Raw genomic sequence first — 23,140 nt, forward strand, 5'->3', positions numbered from 1 at the left:
AAGTTGCAGCGCTGGTGAGGGGGTTACAGCGCTGCAACTTAGGAGGTGTACACATCTGCAGGGCATCACCAGCGCTGCAACTCCCTGTTTGCAGCGCTGGCCGTACTCCCGTTTTGTCTCGGGTGTAGAGGATCCAGCGCTGGTGATCCAGCGCTGGTAATCAAGTGTAGACACTTACCAGCGCTTTTCTTGACCTCCGTGGAATAAGCAGGTATCCCAGCATACCTGAGGATACCTCTCTGGTAATCAAGCAGGTCTCCTTCCCCGCGGTTTGCTCCGGTGTTCTCCAAATCCCCCCCAAAGCGGGTCTCCCTCCCCGCGGTTTGCAGGGGGGTTCGGGGAACGCGAGAGCAAACCGCGGGGAAGCAGATCTCCTTCCCCGCTGTGTGCTCTCGCGTTCCCCGAACCCCCCTGGAAGCAGGTCTCCTTCCCTGCGGTTTGCTCTCGCGTTCCCCGAACCCCTGTGCAAGCAGGTCTCCTTCCCCGCGGTTTGCAGGGGGGTTCGGGGAACGCGAGAGCAAACCGCGGGGAAGGAGACCTGCTTGCACGGGGGTTCGGGGAACACTGGAGCAACCCGGGGAAGGAGACCTGCTTCTCCGCGGTTTGCTCTTGCGTTCCCCGAACCCCCCTTGAAGCCGCCCAACAGCGCTGCAGTGTGGCCACATCTAACACCACTTGCAGCGCTGGTTGCTGTAAGTGTGGCCACTCTGCAGCGCTGGCCCTATACAGCTGTACTAATACAGCTGTAACAACCAGCGCTGCAAAATTGTAGATGTAGACATACCCTTAGGCTCCTAAATGATGTAGGTGTTGCAATGCTGAGTTCACTAAGGCTTAAAAACCTTCAAAATCTGGGTCTAAATCCAGCTCCTTGAAAACATATACTGTATCTTTGTGAATATGTTGGTTTCTGCTTTTTTAAAAGTTCAGTTTGTTGCATCACATTCAATATTCATACTTCTAAAACTGCACATAAGGTCGTCCCTACCTCCCATCTGTGCTCTCATTTTCCCTCACACTCCCTGCTTATTGTGTGGATTTTTCTTTTCCTAATTCCTTTTTTTCCTCCCCTCTTCTGTACCTGTGCCCCCATGACTATGATAGACTATTTTGTCATTCGTTAGTAGCTCCCTCCTTTCCTTAAAACCCCTTTCTTCACGCAATCTCTTATAAGTGATCCCTATATTCTCTCTCAATTGAACTATAATCTTTTGAATTGTAAACTCCACAAGGCAAGGATTGTATCATTTTCTGTTTTTGTACAGTAACAAGCATGCTGGTGCTGAGCAAGTAATATAATAACTAGGATTTAATCACAGTTAACTCACACAATTAACTCAAAAAAATAATTGTGATTAATTGCAATTTTAAGCACACTGTTAAACAATAGAATTCCAATTGAAATTTATTAAATATTTGTGGTTGGTTTTTCTACATTTTCAAATATATTGATTTCAATTACAACACAGAATACAAAGTGTACAGTGCTCACTTTATATCATATTTGATTACAAATATTTGCACTGTAAAAATGATCAAATAGTATTTTTTAATTCAGCTCATACAAGTACTGTAGTGCAATCTGTATAGTGAAAGTGCAATTTACAAATGTAGATTTGTTACAGAACTGAATTCAAAAATAAAACAATGTAAAACTTTAGAGCCTACAAGTCCACTCAGTCCTTCTTGTTCAGTTAATCGCTCAGACAAACAAGTTTGTTTGTATTTGCAGGAGATAATGCTGCCCGCTTCTTATTTACAATGTCACTTGACTGTGAGAACAAGAAGTAGGACTGAGTGGACTTCTAGGCTCTAAAGTTTTACATTGTTTTATTTTTGAATGCAGGGGTTTTTTTTGTATATAATTCTACATTTGTAACTTCAACTTTCATTATAGAGATTCCGCTACAGTACTTGTGTTAGGTGAATAGAAAAATACTATTTCTTTTGTTTTTAACTGTGTAAATATTTGTAATAAAAATAAGTGAGTGCTGTACACTTTGTAATTGATATCCATATATTTGAAAATGTAGAAAACATTCAAAAATATTTAAATAAATGGTATTCTCTTATTGTTTAACTGCAATTAATGACAATTAATCACAGAATTTTTTTAATTGCTTTACAGCCCTAATAATTGTTCATCTTACTTGGCTTGTTAATTTTTCAGAGCTGTGCACATGGCTTAATGAGTTAATAAGTTTATTGATGGTAAGTAATGGCTTGTTCCAGTAGTGTGAATAACTACCACAGTTAGATCTTCAGCATGATTGTGTTCAACTAGCAAACTTTTTGGAAAAAGACTTCTATATGGATACAGAATTACTTTAAACAAGGATGTAATCCAACTATTTTTATATCACTATAGCATGCTTTATTGAGTTACTCCTGACCAGGTAGTCTAAAGCAATTTCTCTATATTGGTACAGCCTGGAAGAGAATAGTGCACCTGTTTTGGTTTTAGCCAGTGGCTAGACCTGGTTTTGGAAACTTTTTAGATGTTCCAGATCTTGGGGTTTGTTTGTATGGTAGTATGTGTAATTTTTCTGGGTTGGTATGTTTTTGTTTTTGTTTTTTGAGGAGGAAGGTAGAAAACGCATGAATTTTTTTTTCTCCCCAATATTTCAACCAGCTCTGGCAGTGTCAGTGTCTTCCAGGGTGCACAGCATGCTGTAAGTGAGTTTGCTGACAGAGAAATGTGAGGCAATGAACATGCAAAGTTTTCTGAATCTATGTAAATGTAAATTGTTTTTCTACAATGGTTATGGTAAAAAGGAAACTGATTAGGTCTTGAAAAATGACTTGATATTGAGTATTACGAGCACTGAACCAAGAACAAACAAATCAGCATACTGCAAGGAAGTTGTAATCGAGATTTGGTGGTTGTCAGTTTTTCTTTTAAGACATTTATTAAAATAAATTTTACTTAAAGTTTTGTGGATTGTTTATAAACAGTCTGTGCATATTATTATTCTTAAATAGCAGGGTAGAGAATAACTTTGGTTTTTTCACTGTTGTATATCATGAACCAAAAGCTGAAACTGGTCTGAAGTACTCTGTGGAAAATATTGCTGTATGCAGTAGGTACTCAAGCCATGGCTCAAATGAAAGTTTCCATGTGCTAGATTAAAGATAGAGGTCCTAGCCTTTGTAGATATTGGATGCTTATATACTACGATGTTGGGTGCCAGTATAAGGACGCAGATCATTAACAAGGAAAAAAGAACATAAGAATGGCCATACTGAATCAGACCAGTGGTCTTATCTAGCTCAGTATCCTGTCTTCCGACAGTGGCCCTACCAGATATTTGAGGGAATGATGAGAGAGGCAATTATCAAGTGATCCATCCCCAGTCATCCAGTCCCAGCTTCTGGCAGTCAGAGGCTTAGGGACATTGGAGCATGGGGTTGCATCCCTTACTGCTTACCATCTTGGTTAATAGTCATTGATGGACCTATCCACCATAGAATAACCTAGTTATTCTTTTGGCCTTCGCAGCATCCCCTGGCAATGAGGTTTGTAGGTTGACTGTGGGTTGTGCGAAGTACTTCCTTATGTTTGTTTTTAAACCTGCTGCCTATTAATTTCACTGGATGATCCCTGGTTCTTGTGTTATATGTAGTAGTAAATAACACTCTTATTCACTTTTTCTAATCTGTTCATGATTTTTTTTCAGACCTCTTTCCCCCACCCCCTTCTCTTTCCTAAGATGAACTGTCCCAGTCTTTTTAATCTCTCTCGTATGGAAGCAGTTCCATACCCCTGATCATTTTTGTTGCCCTTCTCTGTACCTTTTTATATTCTAGTAGGTCACTTTTACAATGGGATGGTCAGAATTACATGCAGTATTCAAGGGGTGGGCGTACTATGAATTTATATAGTGTCATTATATTTTCCTCACGTATCGATTTCCTAATGGGCTCTGATAAGGACCACTTTTGCTTTTATAATAGTACACTTCTACCTCGATATAATACTGTCCTCAAGAGCCAAAAAATCTAACTGTTATAGGTGAAACTGCATTATATCGAACTTGCTTTGATCTATTGGAGTGTGCAGCCCCCCCCCCCAGCACTGCTTTACCGCGTTATACCCGAATTTGTGTTATATCGGGTCGCGTTATATCGGGGTGGAGGTGTAATATCAGTTAGTAGAGTCAGCATAGGAAACCTTCTGAAAGAGATCTGGGGTCAAATTTTGATATACATGTGCATGGCTTGTTGGTGGGGTAGCTTTTTCCTTACAGAATTCAGTAAGTTTTCTTTAAAAGATGACTCTAATATTTAATTAGAGTGAAATTTCACTTATTTTTTTTGCATACGTATGCCCTTGAAAACAATGGAAGTGAAACCATATTCTGCAACTGCAATGAGATATGGCATCTTAGCTCTGTTTTGAGCAATGCTAGATAAGTATCTCTATCTTCTAGTGGTATTGAAGCTTCATTTTGTTGTTAGTATTTCTGTAGGGCATTAAATTTTAAAAATACTGTGCATTGTGCCTCTAGTGGTCTCCACTTTCGAGTGGCTTGTGGAGCTGCTTCTGTTTTAGTCATGATGAAACACTTAATTTTGATTTAGGGATATTCTTTTGTAGCCAAATGCAGATTTCATATAGGATTTTTAGAAAGTTTCTTTCCTATATAAACTAACTAACTAAGCATAAACCAGGAGCTTTTCTATCTGTTGCAGATGTTTATTTGTAAAAGCAACTGATAGTCTTGACAGATAACGTTAAATTAGACAGAGTATAGAACCAAACAGCAGTTTCCTTAAATGATTACTATAGTGGGAACGGCTGGCAATATGGGGAGACTTGATAAAAATTAATGCTAAATCTAGGAAGAGGAAATGGACAGGTATTCCCACCTTGAGAAGCTGGCCACAATATAAAAGCACAATTGTGCTACATGTTTGCATTCCTGGAGCAATTAAACCCTTCCCCTTGTTCCTTGCCTAGTATCATGCTTATGAAGTCACTTTAAAAAATGTGTTCAATTGCAATATTTTTCAGCCTTTCAAAGCCATAAGCATCCTCAAAGATGGGGTGAGATGAGCCAGTAAGACATACTCTCCGTTAACTTGCAAATTGTGAAGAGGAGTGATACTGGGCAGTTGTTGGCAGCATCATGTGTTGGCTTCCTGTGTTTGAAGAGGGCAATGACTATCACTTCATGACAGCTTTTTAGGCTTGTCACCTGCTAAGTATGACTATCTTTTAAGAGTTCTCAAGGTGAATAACGCTGCTGCTGATCTATCAAGAAACTCATGCTGCAGACTGCATCTTGCAGTTTGCTTGTAGCATTCATGGTTATTAACTCATTGCTACTGTGAATGATGACGATAAGTGTGGCTTGGGCATGGTCTTAAAGATGTCTCAGTCCTGGAGGATCCCAAGACCATGGGAGATTCAGTAAGAGCTTGGACGACTGACCGTAATGAATGCTTGCAGACCTCCAAATCTCGAATGAATGAAGCCTGTATTACCTCCTCCCCATTTGGCTTTGTACCTTGGTGACTTAAATAGCTACCACTCACAATAGGGCTATAGTAGACATGATGCAGCTGGTGGAACTTATTTGCAGATGTCTACCACCTTTTGTTTAAGTTCAAAATCAGGGACTTTTTGCTCTGGCAGATAGAATACTGAACACAAAACGGACCTCTGATTTCTGATGAAAGACAATAGTGGTTTTCCTCTGAAAGCTTCACAGACAGTGCTTGGAAACTTAACTTGCAGCCAACACTGCTCTGCTATTCTGCATGTCAATTTAGCTGTACATTGCCTATGCCACAGTAATTGTAAAAGGATACACCATACCTGGTCAGTCCCAGGAATCTCTGATCGCCTTGTTTATCATCTTACCAAAGATGCTGTGAAACACGTTCCTCACAGCTATCACATGGTCTCAGCTGCTTGCTGGCAGCCGAAGAGTATGAGAAGAGCTATGATCTGGACACAGCAAAAGCACTAATAGTCATTGAACTCTGCATGCCTGAAAAGATGGAACAAAATATTGGATGGTCTTCATTACGCTCATTCTAGTAGTAAAGCCTGTGAGCTTGAAGTCATTGACCTAGGAAAAACACTGTCAACCAAAAGTGACAGCCAGTGCTATCACCTCACCCTCCTTTGTAATTCAAAACCAAAACTGACCTCTTTGGCTAGACAGAAGGTTTAGAAAGAGCTCTTTCTAAACATCCAACAAAGTTCTGCCACTTCACCTGTATATCCCCATATTGCATAGTAGAAGAAATCAAGGGTCTTGTGGCCACTAAAAAAGGAAAAGCTGCTCGCAAGGATAGCATTTATCCTGAATAATTTGGTGTCAAATGTTGAGCAAGGTTGGCAAATGTATCCACTGCTGTACGTTCAATAATAGAATAGTCATAGGTGGTTTCAGCTGGTGTCCATGTTAGAGTAAGGCTGTACAAGTGATTTTGGGCAGTGGGGAGGAACATCACCACTCTTACTTAGCAGATGTGTGTTCTGTGCATGTTCTGATTCTACAGAAGTCAACAGAAGTGTTTTACTTCTGTTAGCCTTACAATTATTGCACTCATTGACAATTGTGCATCTGATTGAATTATTACCAGTGATGATGCAGAAGTCAAAAATTTTGCTTGATGTTTAGCTCCCAGGCTGTTTGCAGGACTGACAGGAAAAACACTTTAAAAAAAAAAAAGAGGAAAAAAAAATTGTAAACCAGATTTGCTTGAGCTGAGTTTTATTGAGAGTGAACCCTTAAAATGCCATTTTTACTGTCTGTTTGAATGAAGTGCTCATCAAGCTCTTCAAATGAATCTTTTGAGATTGGCTGCAGCCAATCCCTAAACAGAGCTTTACTGGTGTAATTAGTTCCATATGAGTTTTTTACATGAAATATATCTAGATAATTAACTACTGATTTTTGTGTGTGTGTGTGTAAGAGAACTGGTTTTAAAATAAAACTGACTTGGATTATGCATAATCCAATGTAGTAGACCCAGGAAGGCTCTTAAGACCAAGAACAAACAACTCACTGTGTGTATTTGAGAATTAGGGATTTGGAGGGCAAATAGACTCTCTTTTATGGTTGAGCAGCTAAGGAGTATAATTATTCCCTTATGACTTTTTGAAGGGATGAGTAGTTCATATATTTGCAAACTAGCAATATAGTGGTTGCTTTTTTTTGTTTATCTAAAAAACAAACAAACAAAAACCACACATTAGCCTTTCCAAATGATCATGAGAGTTTTACCAGCTCAGGCCCAAAAAAATACCTACAGGCACACCCTTAACTCCACTTCTGCATAGTAAGAAAAACCTTGTAATATTTTCTGGATCTTGACCTTTCCCACAATCTGAGATTTCTGGACTACTCCCCTCTTTTAAGTACTGGCAGCCCAGGCTTTTCTATGAGGCTTAGAGGCTTGGCCATGCCCCTTCTACCTTTGCCCCAAATTCTCTGCCTCCAGTGGTACAATCAACATGGCAATTCAGTGCTTCCAAGTTGCCTGTTGCAGTCCTAGTTTGTATAGGCAGTTTTTGAAGCCATAGCTGCAAAATCTCTAAACCCACACCCACTCTTCTCTACTTTTAAGAGATGAAAATTTTACTGGCCTTTTCTCACTGACAGGGAGGTCAAATGGAGAGCACCTAGATTTGTAAACAAGTCTGAACATTCTACAGGCCATTATCCTCTGATCCCGCTGAGGATTACCAAAAGAAACTACACCATCTTTCAGGGAGTTTCTTGAGCAGAGCACAGGAACAGATCTGTGCAGACACATGCCTAGAACCCCAACCAAGGGTATTCTTTTGCTACTCAAGATCCATAAACCTGGAAATCCTGGATGCCCCATCATCTCGGGCTTTGGCACCCTGAAAGTAGGATTGTCTGGCTATGTGGACTCTCTCCTCAGGCCCTACGCTACCAGCACTCCCAGCTATCTTCGAGACACTACTGATTTCCTGAGGAAACTACAATCCATCGGTGATCTTCCATCCTGGCCACTGTGGATGTAGCAGTCCTCTACACCAACATTCCACACAAAGATGGACTTCAAGCTATCAGGAACAGTATCCCCGATAATGTCACGGCAGACCTGGTGGCTGAACTTTGTGACTTGTCCTCACCCACAACTATTTCACATTTGGGGACAATATATACCTTCAAGTCAGCGGCACTGCTATGGGTACCCACATGGCCTCACAGTATGCCAACATTTTTATGGCTGACTTAGAACAGTGCTTCCTTAACTCTCGTCCCCTAATGCCCCTACTCTACTTGCACTACATTGATGACATCTTCATCATCTGTACCCACAGAAAAGAAGCCCTCGAGGAATTCCACCATGATTTCAACAATTTCCATCCCACCACCAACCTCAACCTAGACCAATCCACACAAGCGTTGCATTTCCTGGACACTACTGTGCTAATAAGCGATGGTCACATAAACGCCACCCTATACTGGAAACCCACTGACCGCTATACTTACCTGCATGCCTCCAGCTTCCATCCAGGACATACCACACGATCTGTTCTCAACAGCCAAGCTCTTAAGTTACAACCGCATTTGTTCCAATCCCTCAGACAGAGACAAACACCTACAAGATCTCTATCAAGCATTTTTAAAATTACAGTACCCACCCGCTGAAGTGAAAAAACAGATTGACGGAACCAGGAGAGTACGCAGAAGTCACCTACTGCAGGATAGACCCAACAAAGAAAATAACAGAATGCCACTAGCCATCACCTTCAACCCCCAACTAAAACCTCTCCAGCGCATCATCAGAGATCTATAACCTATCCTGAAAGATGATCCCTCACTCTCACAGGTCTTGGGAGACAGACCTGTCCTCAGTTACAGACAGCCTCCCAACTTGAGGCAAATACTCCCCAGCAACTGCACAACAAAAACACTAACCCAGGAACCTATCCTTGCAACAAAGCCTGATGTCAACTCTGTCCACATATTTATTCAAATGGCACCATCATATGACCTAATAATATTAGCCATGCCATCAGGGGCTCCTTCACCTGCACATCTACCGGTGTGATATATGCCATTATGTGCTAACAATGCCCATCTGCCATGTACATTGGCCAAACCAGACAGTCTCTGGACACAAATTGGACATCAGGAATCATAACATCCAAAAACCAGTAGGAGAACATTTCAGCCTCTCTGGTCTCTCAGTAACAGACTTAAAGGTGGCAATTTTGCACAGAAAAGCTTAAGAAACAGACTCCAACAAGAAACTACTGAGCTTGAATTAATATGCAAACTAGATACCATTAACTTGGGTTTGAATAGAGACTAGGGGTATGGCTTACACAGCAAACAGTAGCTGTGTTTGTTTTTTTGATAAGCAGCTCCTGGAGCCTGGAGTTCACAACAAAACAAAGAGAGGCATCAGAACAAGACAAAGAGCTAGACCTTCACTTAATTACTGGATTATGGGAAGGTTCTGAAGATCAGTTACAGCGTAGTAAGATTATTCCCTGTTTACACTGGTGCCCCAGTGCTGCAGGAGCAGCGCTATACTCTTTATTCCTCTCGGGGAGGTAGAGTACAAGCAGCACTGTAGCCACGGAGATATAGCACTGTATGTGCCTTGCCAGTGTGGACGGGGAGTGAGTTACAGCGCTATAAAGCTACCAACAGTGCTGTAACTCTCAAGTGTAGCCAAGGCCTGGGAGTGGCTGGGTCATTACACATATTGAATCTATTTCCCCATGTTAAGTATCCTCCCATTTTAGACGGCTGACAAGGTGGTGGGTCATCTTGATTAGCGCTACAAAAATTTTTTTCTCCTGCTGATAATAGCTCATCTTAATTAGCCTCTTACAGTTGGTATGGCTACTTCCACTTTCGCGTGTTCTCGGTAGGTATATATATATCTATCTTCTTACCATATGTTCCCATTCTATGCTGTAGCCCACAAAAGTTTATGCTGAAATAACTTTGTTAGTCTCTGAGGTGCCAGAAGTACTCCTGTTCTTTTTGCGGCTGCCGACTAACATGGCTGCTACTCTGAAACTTAGTATTATGGGTGAGATTGGTCCCAGAAAAGAAATCCATCAAGTAACACATTTTGACCCTGTTCTCATGTTAAAATAATTACCACCACAAATGGCCAGGTAGGCATCTGTAAGAGGATTCTACCATTTGTCTGATTTCCTCTCTGCCTCCTTAAATATTCAGAAGGGGGATCCCCAGGCACGTTTAGGCCTTGTCTGCACTACAAAGTTTTGTTGGCTAAAGTTATGCCTCTTTAATTAAAGCACTTTAATTTAAAAAGCACCGTGACATGTCCACACTAGCTCCTTGTGTCCACCAGAGTGCATCCACACTCACAGCTGTTGCATCAACAGAGCGGTGCACTGGGGATAGTTATCTCACTGTGCAACTAGCTGCAGGGTGCTTTGGAAGGGTTTGCAGTGCCTCATGGGGCAGGTACAATGTGGCATGACACAGATTTCTCAATCTCATGTTCCAGGCATCCTAGCAGACTCTCTGCTGCTTTTCAACTGAAGTGTGTGGGGGAAGGGAGAGGAGAGGAGAGCAGAGCAGTGTGTCTGGGGCAGGGGAAACAGCAGGCTGACTGACCTATCCTGAGGCAGGTGGAGGACAACACTGGCCCCCCCCCCCACACACACATACACCTCATCCCTTGGCTCAGTACAGCAGTCCCTTCCCCAAGTCTCTTCCCCTCTGCCTGCCTGGGTTTCTGTGATTCACTCCGAATTTTCCCACAGCCTCAGCTGCTGGGAGTAGCAAAGAATCCTGTGGCACCCTTATAGACTAACAGACGTTTTGGAGCATGAACTTTCGTGGGTGAATACCCACTTCCTCAGATGCATGTAGTGGAAATTTCCAGGGGTAGGTATATATATGCTAGCAAGCAAACTAGAGATAACGAGGTCAGTTCAATCAGGGAGGATGAGGCCCTGTTCTAGCAGTTGAGGTGTGAAAACCAAGAGAGGAGAAACTGGTTCTGTAGTTGGCAAGCCATTCACAGTCTTTGTTCAATCCTGAGCTGATGGTGTCAAATTTGCAGATGAACTGAAGCTCAGCAGTTTCTCTTTGAAGTCTGGTCCTGAAGTTTTTTTGCTGGGAGTGGCATCCTGAGCAGCTTTGTGAGCTCTCCCTGCTGAGGAATGTCAGTTGTGTCTCATCCTGTCCCGTCCCGTCCCCCGTTCTCTCTCCCCTCGCCTGCCCCTGTGTTCCTAGTGCAGGCCAGAATAGGACCATTCCACATTAATGATTTGCTCTTTGTTCCCCAAAGGGAGCCACACGCCCAGCTGTCAAATACTTCCTGGAGCTTTGAAAGGGGAGGGGTACATGCCTGCAGGGCAGCAGAGTTCAAAACAATGAGCAGAGATGTCATGGCAGGCATTGTGGAATACTGGTGGAAGCCAGTTATGTCAACAGAACAACTGATGCTTTGTCATTTTAACTTTGCCACAAAATGTTTTATGCCTCTCATTGAGGTGGTTTTATTTTGTTGGCAAAACAGCTGTTTTGCCACAAAAGTAGCTTTGTAGTGTGTGCACACCTCCCCTTTGTTGTCGGCAAAAGACAGCTTTTGCCGACAAAACTTTGTAGTGTAGGCAAGGTCTTTGTATAAATGTTAGCATTGAGGTCTGGTACTGTCCAAAGGTGTAACTTCCTTCACCACTCCTGGGATTAAAGCAGTTTTCCAGTGAATCATTATTCTCCATCTGGCCAATAACAATTTGTGCACATCATACTTGTCTGATAACTTACTGTAATATCTCAAACTCTACTTACTATATTTTTATGTGGGAGGAAATGCAGGGTTGCTGTTTGCTTTTCATGTTTGCCTGACACCCAGTGAAAATTCTGGAACACTTCAACTCTGTATTATCCCTTGTAAAATCTAGGAATAAAATAAACCTAGTTTTCCAAGCATCTAAAGAGGGCAAAAATGTCATTTTAGTATTAAGTGTAATTTTAATTTTAAGCTATCTGACTATAATTGAATGATTCATATCCATTCCTCTTTGACAAATGCATGTAATCAACAGGAACTCCATTATTATGTGACCTTTTGTTATGTCCAAAAAAGCAGAGTTGTGGACTCTTCTATTAACTCACCACCCTTGCAATCATTTAGACTTTTGTTAGTGGACCATTCTGTTTTAAAGCTGCTTTGCATGTCTTCTCTCAGTACAGAGCAGTATTCAGAGGTTCCAAGAGAAGTTTTTTATCTTTGCTTTAACACCTCAGCAAGTCAGAGAAATCTGCATTTCCAGGTAAGAGGGAGTGCCTGGCATTTATTTGTGAGCATGTGTTAAATCACTGCTTTTGCAAAGTTGCAAGGGAGTTTCAGAAAAATCTTCCTTCACATCTCTTCACCTGTGGAACAATCTTTCAAGTAAAGTGGTGGGTGGGAGCTTATTATTCAGTACACCTAAAACTAGTGTTTGTACAAACACTAAATGGTTATGTTGGGGGACAATCCTGCATCATCAGGGAGTTAAATAAGAAAATGAGACCTTATTAATTGAAATCAAATAACCTTCATGGCTGCTGCAAGAGTGGCAGACTGTTTTCTTCCCCATGTTCCCTGGTTGCTGGTAGGGATGTAAAATATTTAACAGTTAACCGGTAAGTATTAGTCTAACCATTAACCCCATGTGCGTGAGTCTTGACCAGTTTCTGGCAAGAGGGGATTATGGCAACCAGGAAAGGGTGGGCATCATCCTCATCTTAAAGGGGCTGGGTCGATATTAACACTCTATCCCAGCAGAGGTTTCACCCCGAGGGCTTCGCTCAGAGGGTTGCGCACGGCCTGCCAAGCAGGGTGTATGTGTTTGTCCAGGGGTGTTGGCAGGGGCTGTGGGCCCCGTCGGAGGGGGGGGGGGGGAGGGAGGGCATCCCTGGCTTCTCCCTGTCCCACTGGAAGGGGTTCGGCTGCGGAGACGGTCAGCACAATGGTAAGGGAAGCTGCTGCTGGGATGGCATGAAGTCAATGCGGAGGCCACATTGGGACAAACTAGGTGCTTGGGGCCCCTCTCCCTTTTCCTGGGTACTGAGGATGCAAGGGAGGTGCTGGGCCCCCTCAATTACCCTAAGCTCTCCTGGCTAGGCTTTTTGTGTCACCCCTGGTATGAGCACAGCTACCCTTCCCATCTGTCAGGGGTAAGGGTGGGAGGGGAGATGAGCAATCCTCAGAACAAAAGTCCTACCTGAAATGGAGAGAGGCCTGTATGTGAGGGCCAAATCGGTTATCCTTTTAAATGATATTTACATCACTAGTTACTGGAGTGGGAGGCTGCTTCTACCCTCTATCCTTGTTTGTCAGTGGAATGCAGTAGGGAGGACCTCCATTGGGCTGGTTTGCCCCCTCGAGTGGTGTCAGGTTTGTGGGTTTTTTTGTTTTTTTGTTTTTTCCTTTGGAGGAGGGGGGTTCCCCTGCCCTCTTTCCACAACCTCCTTGGAGTCCCAATATCTGGCTGGAGGGAAGGCACAGACCTAGTTTATCCTTTTAATTTATACAAATAGATTGTTTTGGTTACAAGTGCTTTGTTCTTGTACTACATGGGTAGTGGTAGTAATGAGAAACTTAAGAGTCTTGAAAGTAACTAGAGCTGTTGAAGCAGGTCTGTCTTTTTTTTCTATGTGATAAATTGGAGTGTGAGATTTTGTTTCCCCTCCAACCCCAGCCCTTCCTCCCCTCTCAATGGACTTTCTTTTTTTTCCTTTTCCCCCCAACAGGGACTTCTTGCCAGGGGGCAGGAGGGATTACACAGTCCAAGTTCAGCTAAGGTGATTTAAGGTTTTTTTTACATTAAGTTTGTACTTCATTATTTTAATTCAAGTATATTTTAACATATGTAAATAGTTTTCTGAGTGTAACGTCACTTAAAAATGAAATTTCTCTTTTGGAAATAGGTTATGCCTAGCAGAGACTAGCTGCCCTCAAGAAGATAACTATCCCAATAGTTTGTGCATTAAAGTAAATGGGAAGTTATTTCCATTGCCGGTAAGATATTGAAATTCTATTCAACTTGTAGCTTTTGCTGATAGATTAGTTTGCTTAAAGTCTAAAGTGAGGGAGAAAAAGGGCCTGACTCTTTCTTTTAAAAAATATGCTCACAAATTTATGCCTAATTTGCCTATGCAGCTACTGATCTGTACATTGGGCATTTACAGAAATTGATGATCACTATGACACCAATGCTAATATTTAGCATTTTACACATTAAAAGTACTATGTAGATATTAATTGTTTTGGTCCATTTGTGACAAAGATAAATTGCAGCATAAAGATTCTTCTTAAAAATTTTGACTATGGCTGTGAGGGAAGCCTCTCTACATAGTATCTGCAAAATCTTATCGCGTTTGGTTTGGTTATATGTAGCCTGTTTTTAATCTGAGTGTGTGCTTTCTTTTTTTGTGCTCAGTAGGTGGCTTGAATTCCTCGAGTTGTGAGGAAATTTCTTAAGATATCTCACTCCAAAATTTGAGCTCTTTATAGCTGTGGGGATATAGCAATATTCACGGTGAGGATGAAGGACAGACAAATTCTAGGGCTTCAAACATTGCCAATAGTGGGGGAGCCAAACTATAAACAACTGTAGGAAACGTTTTGCAAAATCTCCCTAGCACAGAGAAGGCTAATGTGAGACTCGTTTCTACGGGCAGGTGTTTTCATAACAGTTAACATTTGGGCACGGTTGTGACTCGTATGCACTAGAACTCTGAAGCTTGAGGGTAGATGAAAAGGGAGAAGAACTTTACCCATTTACATATAATCTTTGTACAGCTCTGTAAAGCTGTACAGAACTTTTCTATATTGATAAGTTTCAGGACAGATCATGTAACTTGATGCATACCCAGTCACTAGACGAAAGTAAAGGTCTCTTTGCTAGGATTACTAGGCGCTTATTGGGGCGGGAGAGAAGGGTAAGTAAGTAAAATATTTGTGATAGTTTTTGGCACTCCTTTTGTATTTTGCTAACTTCAGACAACAGTATTTTTAACTTGGTATAAAAACTTATGTTTTCCAAAAACCTTGTAATGGTGTCTCTGGTAGAATTCAGAGTACAATTGGAGTTTGACCAGAATACAATCTATAAAGTTTTAGAGACACGCTTCTTTTCTTCCATATTGCAGGGATATGCACCACCACCAAAAAATGGGATTGAGCAGAAGCGACCCGGCCGCCCATTGAATATTACATCTCTAGTTAGATTATCCTCAGCAGTGCCAAACCAGATCTCCATTTCTTGGGCATCTGAAATTGGAAAGGTAAACTATGTTCTTTGTAGTACGAGAGTAACCTAACTCAGTATTACTCCTTTTCCTTCTGTATCCCCTCTCCCTCAGTGATCATAACCTCCCACAATAGTTACATTCACCAGTGATAAATCTGTTAACTGGTAGTGGAAGTCTCATGAATGCAGGACTTTCACAGGCGCTCGATCTATACTGTGGAACTTGTGCCTGCAAGAGATAAGTATGATCACAGACTGCTTTAGAACTCATTCAAAATCTCCACCACCACCACCACACACGCACTTGGCTTCATTCAGTCTCCTCACATGCATTTAGACAACTTTTTTGCGCACTCAGACATAACTATTCCTCCAACAGGCTTCAAAGGAAGAAATGTTTTCATTTCTATTTTTAAATACTTAGGAGTGTTTCTCTGTTTAAGTAGGAGGCATGCTGATACTACAGTGATGGGAGCCATAAGACCATAGCTAAAGGGAAAGAAAACTGGCTATGAAGAACTATAAACAAAGGGTTATAAGCAGCACATTCTGTTTGGAGGGGAAGTGTCTCGTCGGGGTACTGTAGTGTCTTAATCTTCATCAGTGATCTGAAAGAAGTGAGAAGTGAATTAATGAAACTCACAGATGGTATGAATTAGGGAGCAGTGGTAAACACCAGTGAGGACCGAAAATTGCAAACTCAGATCTGATTTAGAAAATATAACCAAGGAAAAATAGACCAAAACAGTTCAATAATGGAGAAACCCCAAAAGTAGTAGTGGTACAAGTGTACACCAGACTAGACTTGATTTTTGCCATATGATACAGTAGTAAATAGACCCATACCTTCACATATGTAGCAAAAGGTGATGTAATATCACAGGAAGGTAATGGGTGTGGCCACACCTGAAATAGTGTGCTTTGTTCTGAGTTTGACCAAAAAGATGGTGACAAATTAGAAGGCGTTCAGAGGAGAGCATCTAAAGTTATGGGGCCAAGAGTGCTTAATTTTCAGGAAGAGTGAGTTAAATGTTTCATTTGAGTGACAGTTGTGTGGGATATGCCTCCTAATATTGACAGAGTGTAAATAACAAGAACAGGTGGAGGTGTTATTTGACATAGTAAAAGGAAGTATAACTGGGAGTACAGGGTTGCAGGAAGAAGGGGAAAACTTAAGGTAAATTGGGGGAAAATTTCTGGTGGTGAGATCTGTAGTACTGAGGAATAGTCTTTCAAGTGAAGTACTGGTGTCCAGTTCTTGTAATCTAACTTAGACAATGCAAGATATTAATAACTATATTATAGAGAACTATTGCACACTGGAGGGAGGATAGAACAAATTAATCTCTCTCTACATTATTACTTTTTCCCAGAAGCAAACTCCTGTCTTGAGCTCTGATCCATTCTACTACTGGTATTGGAGATGTCTAGATATAATATTACTCTCCTGCAGTTGTTCACTTGGGAGCCTGCTAAAGAGACGTGGGAGAAAGTAATAGTGTTAGTATTAGTCTGAAATGTGCACTAATAATGATTGTGGTCAGGCATGTGCTTATGTGTAAACAGTTTTATATTCTGTTTTGGGTCACCTTTTGAGATACCTACCATAAAACGGACAAACACATGACTTGACATCTGGCCAAGTTCTCTGTTCGTGTAAGAGGGTGGAACTTTATGAAGACGTGCACAGTCTTGAACCAATTGTGAATTTATCCCACTGATTGCAATAGCTTCAGAATTTGGTCAGCAACCTAATAAATAGCTTTTCTTAAGAAGAAATTCCATTTCTGCACCATCATTAATCTATTAAAAAAAATTCAAGAAGGTGTGACATTTGTTTTACTGAACTAACAGATAATTGATTTACATTTAATTCTGCTAGCATATTTTATAATCTTACTGTATTGTGAGGTATGTCTATTACCCGTTTTATTTCATGAAGTTGTTTTTTCAAATAAAAGGCAAGGAAACTTTTTTCCATCCTTAATCATATTTTCCTTCCTTTGTAGAACTACTCCATGTCTGTATATCTCGTTCGGCAGCTTACTTCAGCCATGCTTTTGCAAAGGTTAAAAATGAAAGGTATCAGAAACCCAGATCATTCCAGAGCACTAAGTAAGTTGGTTGAATTTTTCTACTTTTGTTGCCTGTCTGTGATTGATTGATTTATCTATCTAATCTAATCTATCTAGATTTAGTGACAGGTTCCAGATTTACAGCATGCAGATTTACAGAAGTCTTCTATCCCCAGTAGAGAGAGAGCTTGCACTGCATTTGCTCATTCCAGACCATGAGGGGAACACCTACTCAGTGTCTGGGCTCTCTCCTGATATTGCTAAGAGCACCTCTGCAGTGATGGGCTGTAAAATGTAGCACGTGTGTTGACATCAATATCCATTAATCTCTCCACATATATGAGGTGCCATTCACCTTCCTATGAAATGTAAAGACTTTTTTGGAGGCCCCCTGGAAGGTTGTGTTTGATTCCGCCTGTATATAAGTTAGGGCCCACTCCTGCAAACAGCACTTTGCCTAGTGCTAACTGCTGTGGGTCATCAGTGGGATTACTCTTAATGGCAGTAAGTACTCTGCCTGCCAGTATTTGCAGGATTGGGCCTAAAACTAGGAAATCAATGCAAATTTGATACTTGCTGTAAGCAAATTTCCCAGCTTCTCAATTTAGATGACTTTACATGAAAATTAAGCAGTATATTAATGAGTATCTACTCAAACACTTGAGTGGCAAGAATGGCATTTTTAATAATGGTTATGTAATGTGTTTTTCATTGTACTAGTTAAAGAAAAGCTGACTGCTGATCCTGATAGCGAAATTGCCACAACCAGTTTGCGGGTATCTCTGATGTGTCCTGTGAGTAAAGTTGTGAAGTATAATATGCAAATAAATGTTGGGGTGGGGGGGCGGAATCATCCTTTATTTTTGTTCATCTTAAATTCAAAATTGGATTATTATAAAAAGGATCCACAACTCAGAACTTTGTAAAATAGCATTTACTGTTAGAGGAATTTCTATAATATAGTAAGTGGTATATTTTTTTTAAATACAAACAGTAGTCAACAAGTTAAAGTATAAAAGTGCAGTGAGAGCATCCAGTGCAACATACTTGATCATGTGTACCTCTCAAGACCTTTAAACAGCAGAGGAAGTGTTGTTCTCTTCCTTCCCCCACTCCCCCCCCTTTTTTTTTTAAGAGGGTGAAACTGAGGCATTAAAAATTGACATGACTTGCCCAGAGTTTCTCAGCAGATAAATGGCAGAGCAGGGAGCAGAGTTTAGATCCTCTGATTCAAATGTCCTACCTACTATACCAGACTACCACCTTTTTATAAGAATAAGCCAACTCTTGACCACTTTGACACTGAATGTCATGAGACCTAAAAATAACTTTGGGATTCTCTTTGAGCCTGTTCAGATTGAAATCATGCTGGAAATAATGCTGCAAGTCTGTAGTAGTGTAATCTTTTAACAAGAACAAGATGACTAGAGGAGTCAAAACTCTTTAAGTTTTATTCCCAGCTCAGTCACAGATTTGTTTGTGACTGTGACCAGCTGAGTGATGTGCTTTGTTCTTCAGTTTACCCATCTGAATTGGTATTATACCCACTTTATAAGTCAGACTTCACTAATCGGTGTTCATAAAGCACTTTGAGATCCTCGGATAAAAGGTACAAAATGCTATGACTGCTTCAAGCATTTTACTGTAACAAAATCATAGCAATAGAACACTGACATAGGGCCAGCACAATCTGCTATTAAAAATGCCTCTGCTGGGCCTTGACATTTAGAGACACAACCAGTGTCTCTGTGAATGACACAGTCCTGTATTCTTTCTGCACATACAACTCCTGTTGACTTTGATAGGATTTATGAGCCTACCAGGACCTTGGGATTGGGCATTATTTACCAGCAAGAAACCATTCTTATCCTGTGACTGGTTTATTTCATTGTTCTCTCTGAAAATATATTTCATTCCCTCTTGTCTGTCATGCTGATATTTGTTTCTATTGCAACTCCTGCAGCTGGGAAAAATGAGACTGACAATCCCATGCCGTGCTGTTACCTGCACACATCTGCAATGTTTTGATGCTGCTCTTTATCTACAAATGAATGAAAAGAAACCAACCTGGATTTGTCCTGTCTGTGACAAAAAGGCAGCTTATGAGAGTCTGATATTAGATGGGTAAGAGATTGTTTGTTTGTCATTTACCTTTTTTACACTAGTTCTGTATCTTTAGAATATGAATACAGCAAGTACAAACCTATGCTATTGTTTCAACTTTGAGATTTGCAGTTTCTGGCTCTTATTTCAATGTTACTTTATTTCCTTGAATATTCAGAGATGTCAAGGCCAGAAGGGACCATTTATGATCATCTAAGATGACCTCCTACATAACACCAGACCATAGAGCTCCCTCCAGTAATTCCTGCTTATAACTTCTGTTTGAGCTATAGCAGAACTCTAAGGCCTGGTCTACACTAGGCGTTTATACCGATTTTTAGCAGCATTAAACCAATTTAATGCTGCACCCGTCCACACGACAAGGCCCTTTATATTGTTATAAAGGGCTCTTTGAATCGGTTTCTGTATTCCTCCCTGACGAGAGGAGTAGCGCTTAACTCGGTATTACCATATCAGATTAGGGTTAGTGTGGCCGCAAATCGACGGTATTGGCCTCCGGGCGGTATCCCACAGTGCTCCACTGTGACCGCTCTGGAAAGCAATCTGAACTCGGATTCACTGGCCAGGTAGACAGAAAAAGCCCTGCCAACTTTTGAATTGCATTTCATTTTTGCCCAGCGTGGAGCTCTGATCAGCACGGGTGGCTATGCAGTCCCACATCCAAAAAGAGGTCCAGCATGGACCGTACAGGAGATACTGGATCTGATCGCTGTATGGGGAGACAAATCTGTTGTATCAGAGCTCTGATACAGAAGACGAAATGCCAAAGCATTTGAAAAAAATCTCCAGGCTATGATACAGAGTCCACAGCACAGTGCTGTGTGACAAGCGTAACAGAAGGCCAAAGAATCACATGAACGCTCATGGAGGAAGGGAGGGAGGACTGAGGACTCCAGCTATCCCACAGTCCCCGCAGTCTCCAAAAAGTATTTGCATTCTTGGCTGAGCTCCCAATGCCTGTAGGGTCAAACACATTGTCTGGGGTGGTTCAGGGTATATCTCGTCAATTTACTCCCCCTCAACCCCCCCCCCCGGTGAAAGAAAAGGGGAAAAAATCATTGCTTGACTTTTTTCAATGTCACCGTATGTCTACTGCATGCTGCTGGTAGACGTAGTGCTGTGGCACTGAAGAGCAGCATCCCCTCCCCTCCCTTCCCTGGTGGCAGATGGTACAGTGTAGAAGGACTGGTAGCCATCCTCGTTGTCATTCCGTGAGTGCTCCTGGCTGGCCTCAGGTGAGGTCGGCCGGGGACGCCTGGGTAAAAATAGGAATGACTCACGGGTATTCCCGGCAGATGGTACAGAACGGCTGGTAATCATCCTCATCATAGCAACTGGGGGCTAAACTCCATCACTCCCCCCCCCCCCCTTCATGTCTAAAGAAAATATTCTGTACTACCTGGACTATCATAGCAGTGGGATGCTGGGCTCCTCTTCCCCCCACTGTTTAATGTCCTGCCTGGACTATCATAGCAGCTGGAGGCTGCCTCCCCCTCATTTTTATCTCTCTAAAAAGTCAGTGTTTCTTATTCTTGCATTCTTTATTACTTCATCACACAAATGGGGAGACCCTGCAACGGGAGACCAGAAGGGTTGGGGGAGGAGGGAAGCAACGGGTTGGGTTGTTGCAGGGGCACCCCCTAGAATGGTATGCAGCTCATCATTTCTGTGGGATCTGACACGGAGTGGCTGTGCTCTCTGGTTCTCTGGTACACTGGTTCTCTAGTACACTTGCCCCATATTCTAGGCAAGACTGACTCTATTTTTAGATACAACAGAAAGGAGGGAATGACCCCTGGGTCATTCCCATTTTTGTCTTTGCACCCGCAGCCGACTTCAGCGAAGGTCAGCCAGGATCACCCATGACAGCAGCAGACGGTACAGAACGACTGGTAACCGTCTCTGCTACCTTGCAAAGGCAAATGAATGCGGCTGTGTAGCGGTGCAGTACCGCCTCCGTCAGCAGCATCCAGTACACATACGGTGACAGTGACAAAAGGCAAAACGGGCTCCATGGTTGCCATGCTATGGCATCTGCCAGGGCAGTCTAGGGAAAAAGGGCGCGAAATGATTGTCTGCTGTTGCTTTCACGGAGGAAGGAATGAGTGATGACATTTACCCAGAGTCACCCGCAACACTGTTTTTTGCACCATTATTCATTGGGATCTCAACCCAGAATTCCAATGGGCAGGGGAGACTGCGGGAACGATGGGATAGCTACCCACAGTGCAACGCTCTGGAAATCGACGCTAGCCTCGGTATGTGGACGCACACCACCGAATTATTGTGCTTTGTGTGGCCGCGTGCACTTGACTTTATACAGTCTGTCTTACAAAAACAGTTTATGTAAAATCGGAATAATCCTGTATTGTAGACATACCCTTAGAAACGCATCAGTCTTAACTGAGACGTCAAGTGATGGAGAAATCACCATGTCACTAGGTCAGGGGTCAGCAACCTCTGGCACGCGGCTCACCAGGGTAAGCACCTAGTGGGCCGGGCCGGTTTGTTTACCTGCTGTGTTGGCAGGTTCGGCCGATCGCAGCTCCCACTGGCTGCCGTTCGCTATCCCAGGCCAATGGGGGTGATGGGAAGCAGCTTCCCCCGCTGGGATGTACTGGCCGTTGCTTCCCGCAGCCCCCATTTGCCTGGGACGGCAAACGGCAGCCAGTGGGAGCTGTGATCGGCCGAACCTGCCAACCCGGCAGAAAAACAAACCGGCCCGGCCCGGCAGGGTGCTTACCCTGACGAGCCGCGTGCCAGAGGTTGCCGACCCCTGCACTAGGTGTTTGCATAGGCAGGCTGTACTCCTGAAATCTTTTTATGGAATTGGACTGTAAAATATTTTGTAACTGCTTAAATCAGTGTCAAGCATTTATTCCAAGGCTATAATTTTATCTTTAATCCCTATTACTCCCCTGAAAAGGTTCATAAATACTAGTAATGCTCCCCAGGTAGAGTGGGTGATGGATGTTGTATTCTGAACAGACTTGAAATCCGTAGAGAAGGACAGCTGCAGCAGTGTGATTGTAGAGTAATGTTGTTGTTATACCCTGGGTAGATGAAACTTTTTTTTTTTTGTTTTTTCTCTGTAGCTTTCTTGATGCATTTCATACTCCATCATAGCTGGATTTTAACTTCATCACTTCTGATTTAGCTCAGGACTGTAAACAAAACCAAAGCAACTCAACTTTATTTTTCAGGCTCTTTATGGAAATCCTTAATGAATGTTCAGATGTGGATGAGATTAAATTCCAAGAAGATGGTTCTTGGTGTCCTATGAGGCCTAAGAAGGAAGCTGTGAAAGTGTCCAGTCCTCAGTGTACCAAAATAGAAAGTATGTATATTTGTGTACTGATTGTCAAATGGATAAAAATATCTAAACATTGTAGACTCTCTGATGTAACTGGGATAACCCTTTCAGCTACCAGCAGTGAGTTTGGGGGCTTAGTGTCCTAGCCCTTCACCCATTTAGGGTTTAAAAACCATCCCTTTCTCTCTATTTATTTATTTATTTATTTTTAATTTCATGTTGATTCTTTTGGGAAATGAACTGTTCATTATCACTGGGAGAGGCACAAGAAGCAGTTTGTTCCCCTCTGGTAACACCGAGATGTACTGGATGATCTAGGTCTTTTTGGGCTGGTCTTCACTATGGCGCTAAATTGGCATCACTGCGATTGATTTCAGTGGTGTCAATTTAGCG

The 23,140-nt window shown here is 42.1% G+C and overlaps 1 protein-coding gene across 7 annotated transcripts in view; it reads left to right on the plus strand.

The window, feature by feature from the left end:
* PIAS2 (protein inhibitor of activated STAT 2) overlaps positions 1 to 23,140 on the plus strand; it is a 58,227-nt gene that overhangs the window by 26,621 nt on the left and 8,466 nt on the right. For all 7 annotated transcript variants that reach the window (XM_030566528.1, XM_030566529.1, XM_030566524.1 and 4 more), the window contains 8 exons: positions 12,184 to 12,268; positions 13,734 to 13,784; positions 13,911 to 14,001; positions 15,135 to 15,269; positions 17,245 to 17,350; positions 18,031 to 18,104; positions 19,274 to 19,434; positions 22,638 to 22,771. In XM_030566528.1, coding sequence (XP_030422388.1) covers positions 12,184 to 12,268; positions 13,734 to 13,784; positions 13,911 to 14,001; positions 15,135 to 15,269; positions 17,245 to 17,350; positions 18,031 to 18,104; positions 19,274 to 19,434; positions 22,638 to 22,771 — 837 coding nt within the window. The remainder of the gene's footprint in view (positions 1 to 12,183; positions 12,269 to 13,733; positions 13,785 to 13,910; positions 14,002 to 15,134; positions 15,270 to 17,244; positions 17,351 to 18,030; positions 18,105 to 19,273; positions 19,435 to 22,637; positions 22,772 to 23,140) is intronic.

Source organism: Gopherus evgoodei, chromosome 6, assembly GCF_007399415.2.
Source record: "Gopherus evgoodei ecotype Sinaloan lineage chromosome 6, rGopEvg1_v1.p, whole genome shotgun sequence".
Taxonomy (NCBI): domain Eukaryota; kingdom Metazoa; phylum Chordata; order Testudines; family Testudinidae; genus Gopherus; species Gopherus evgoodei.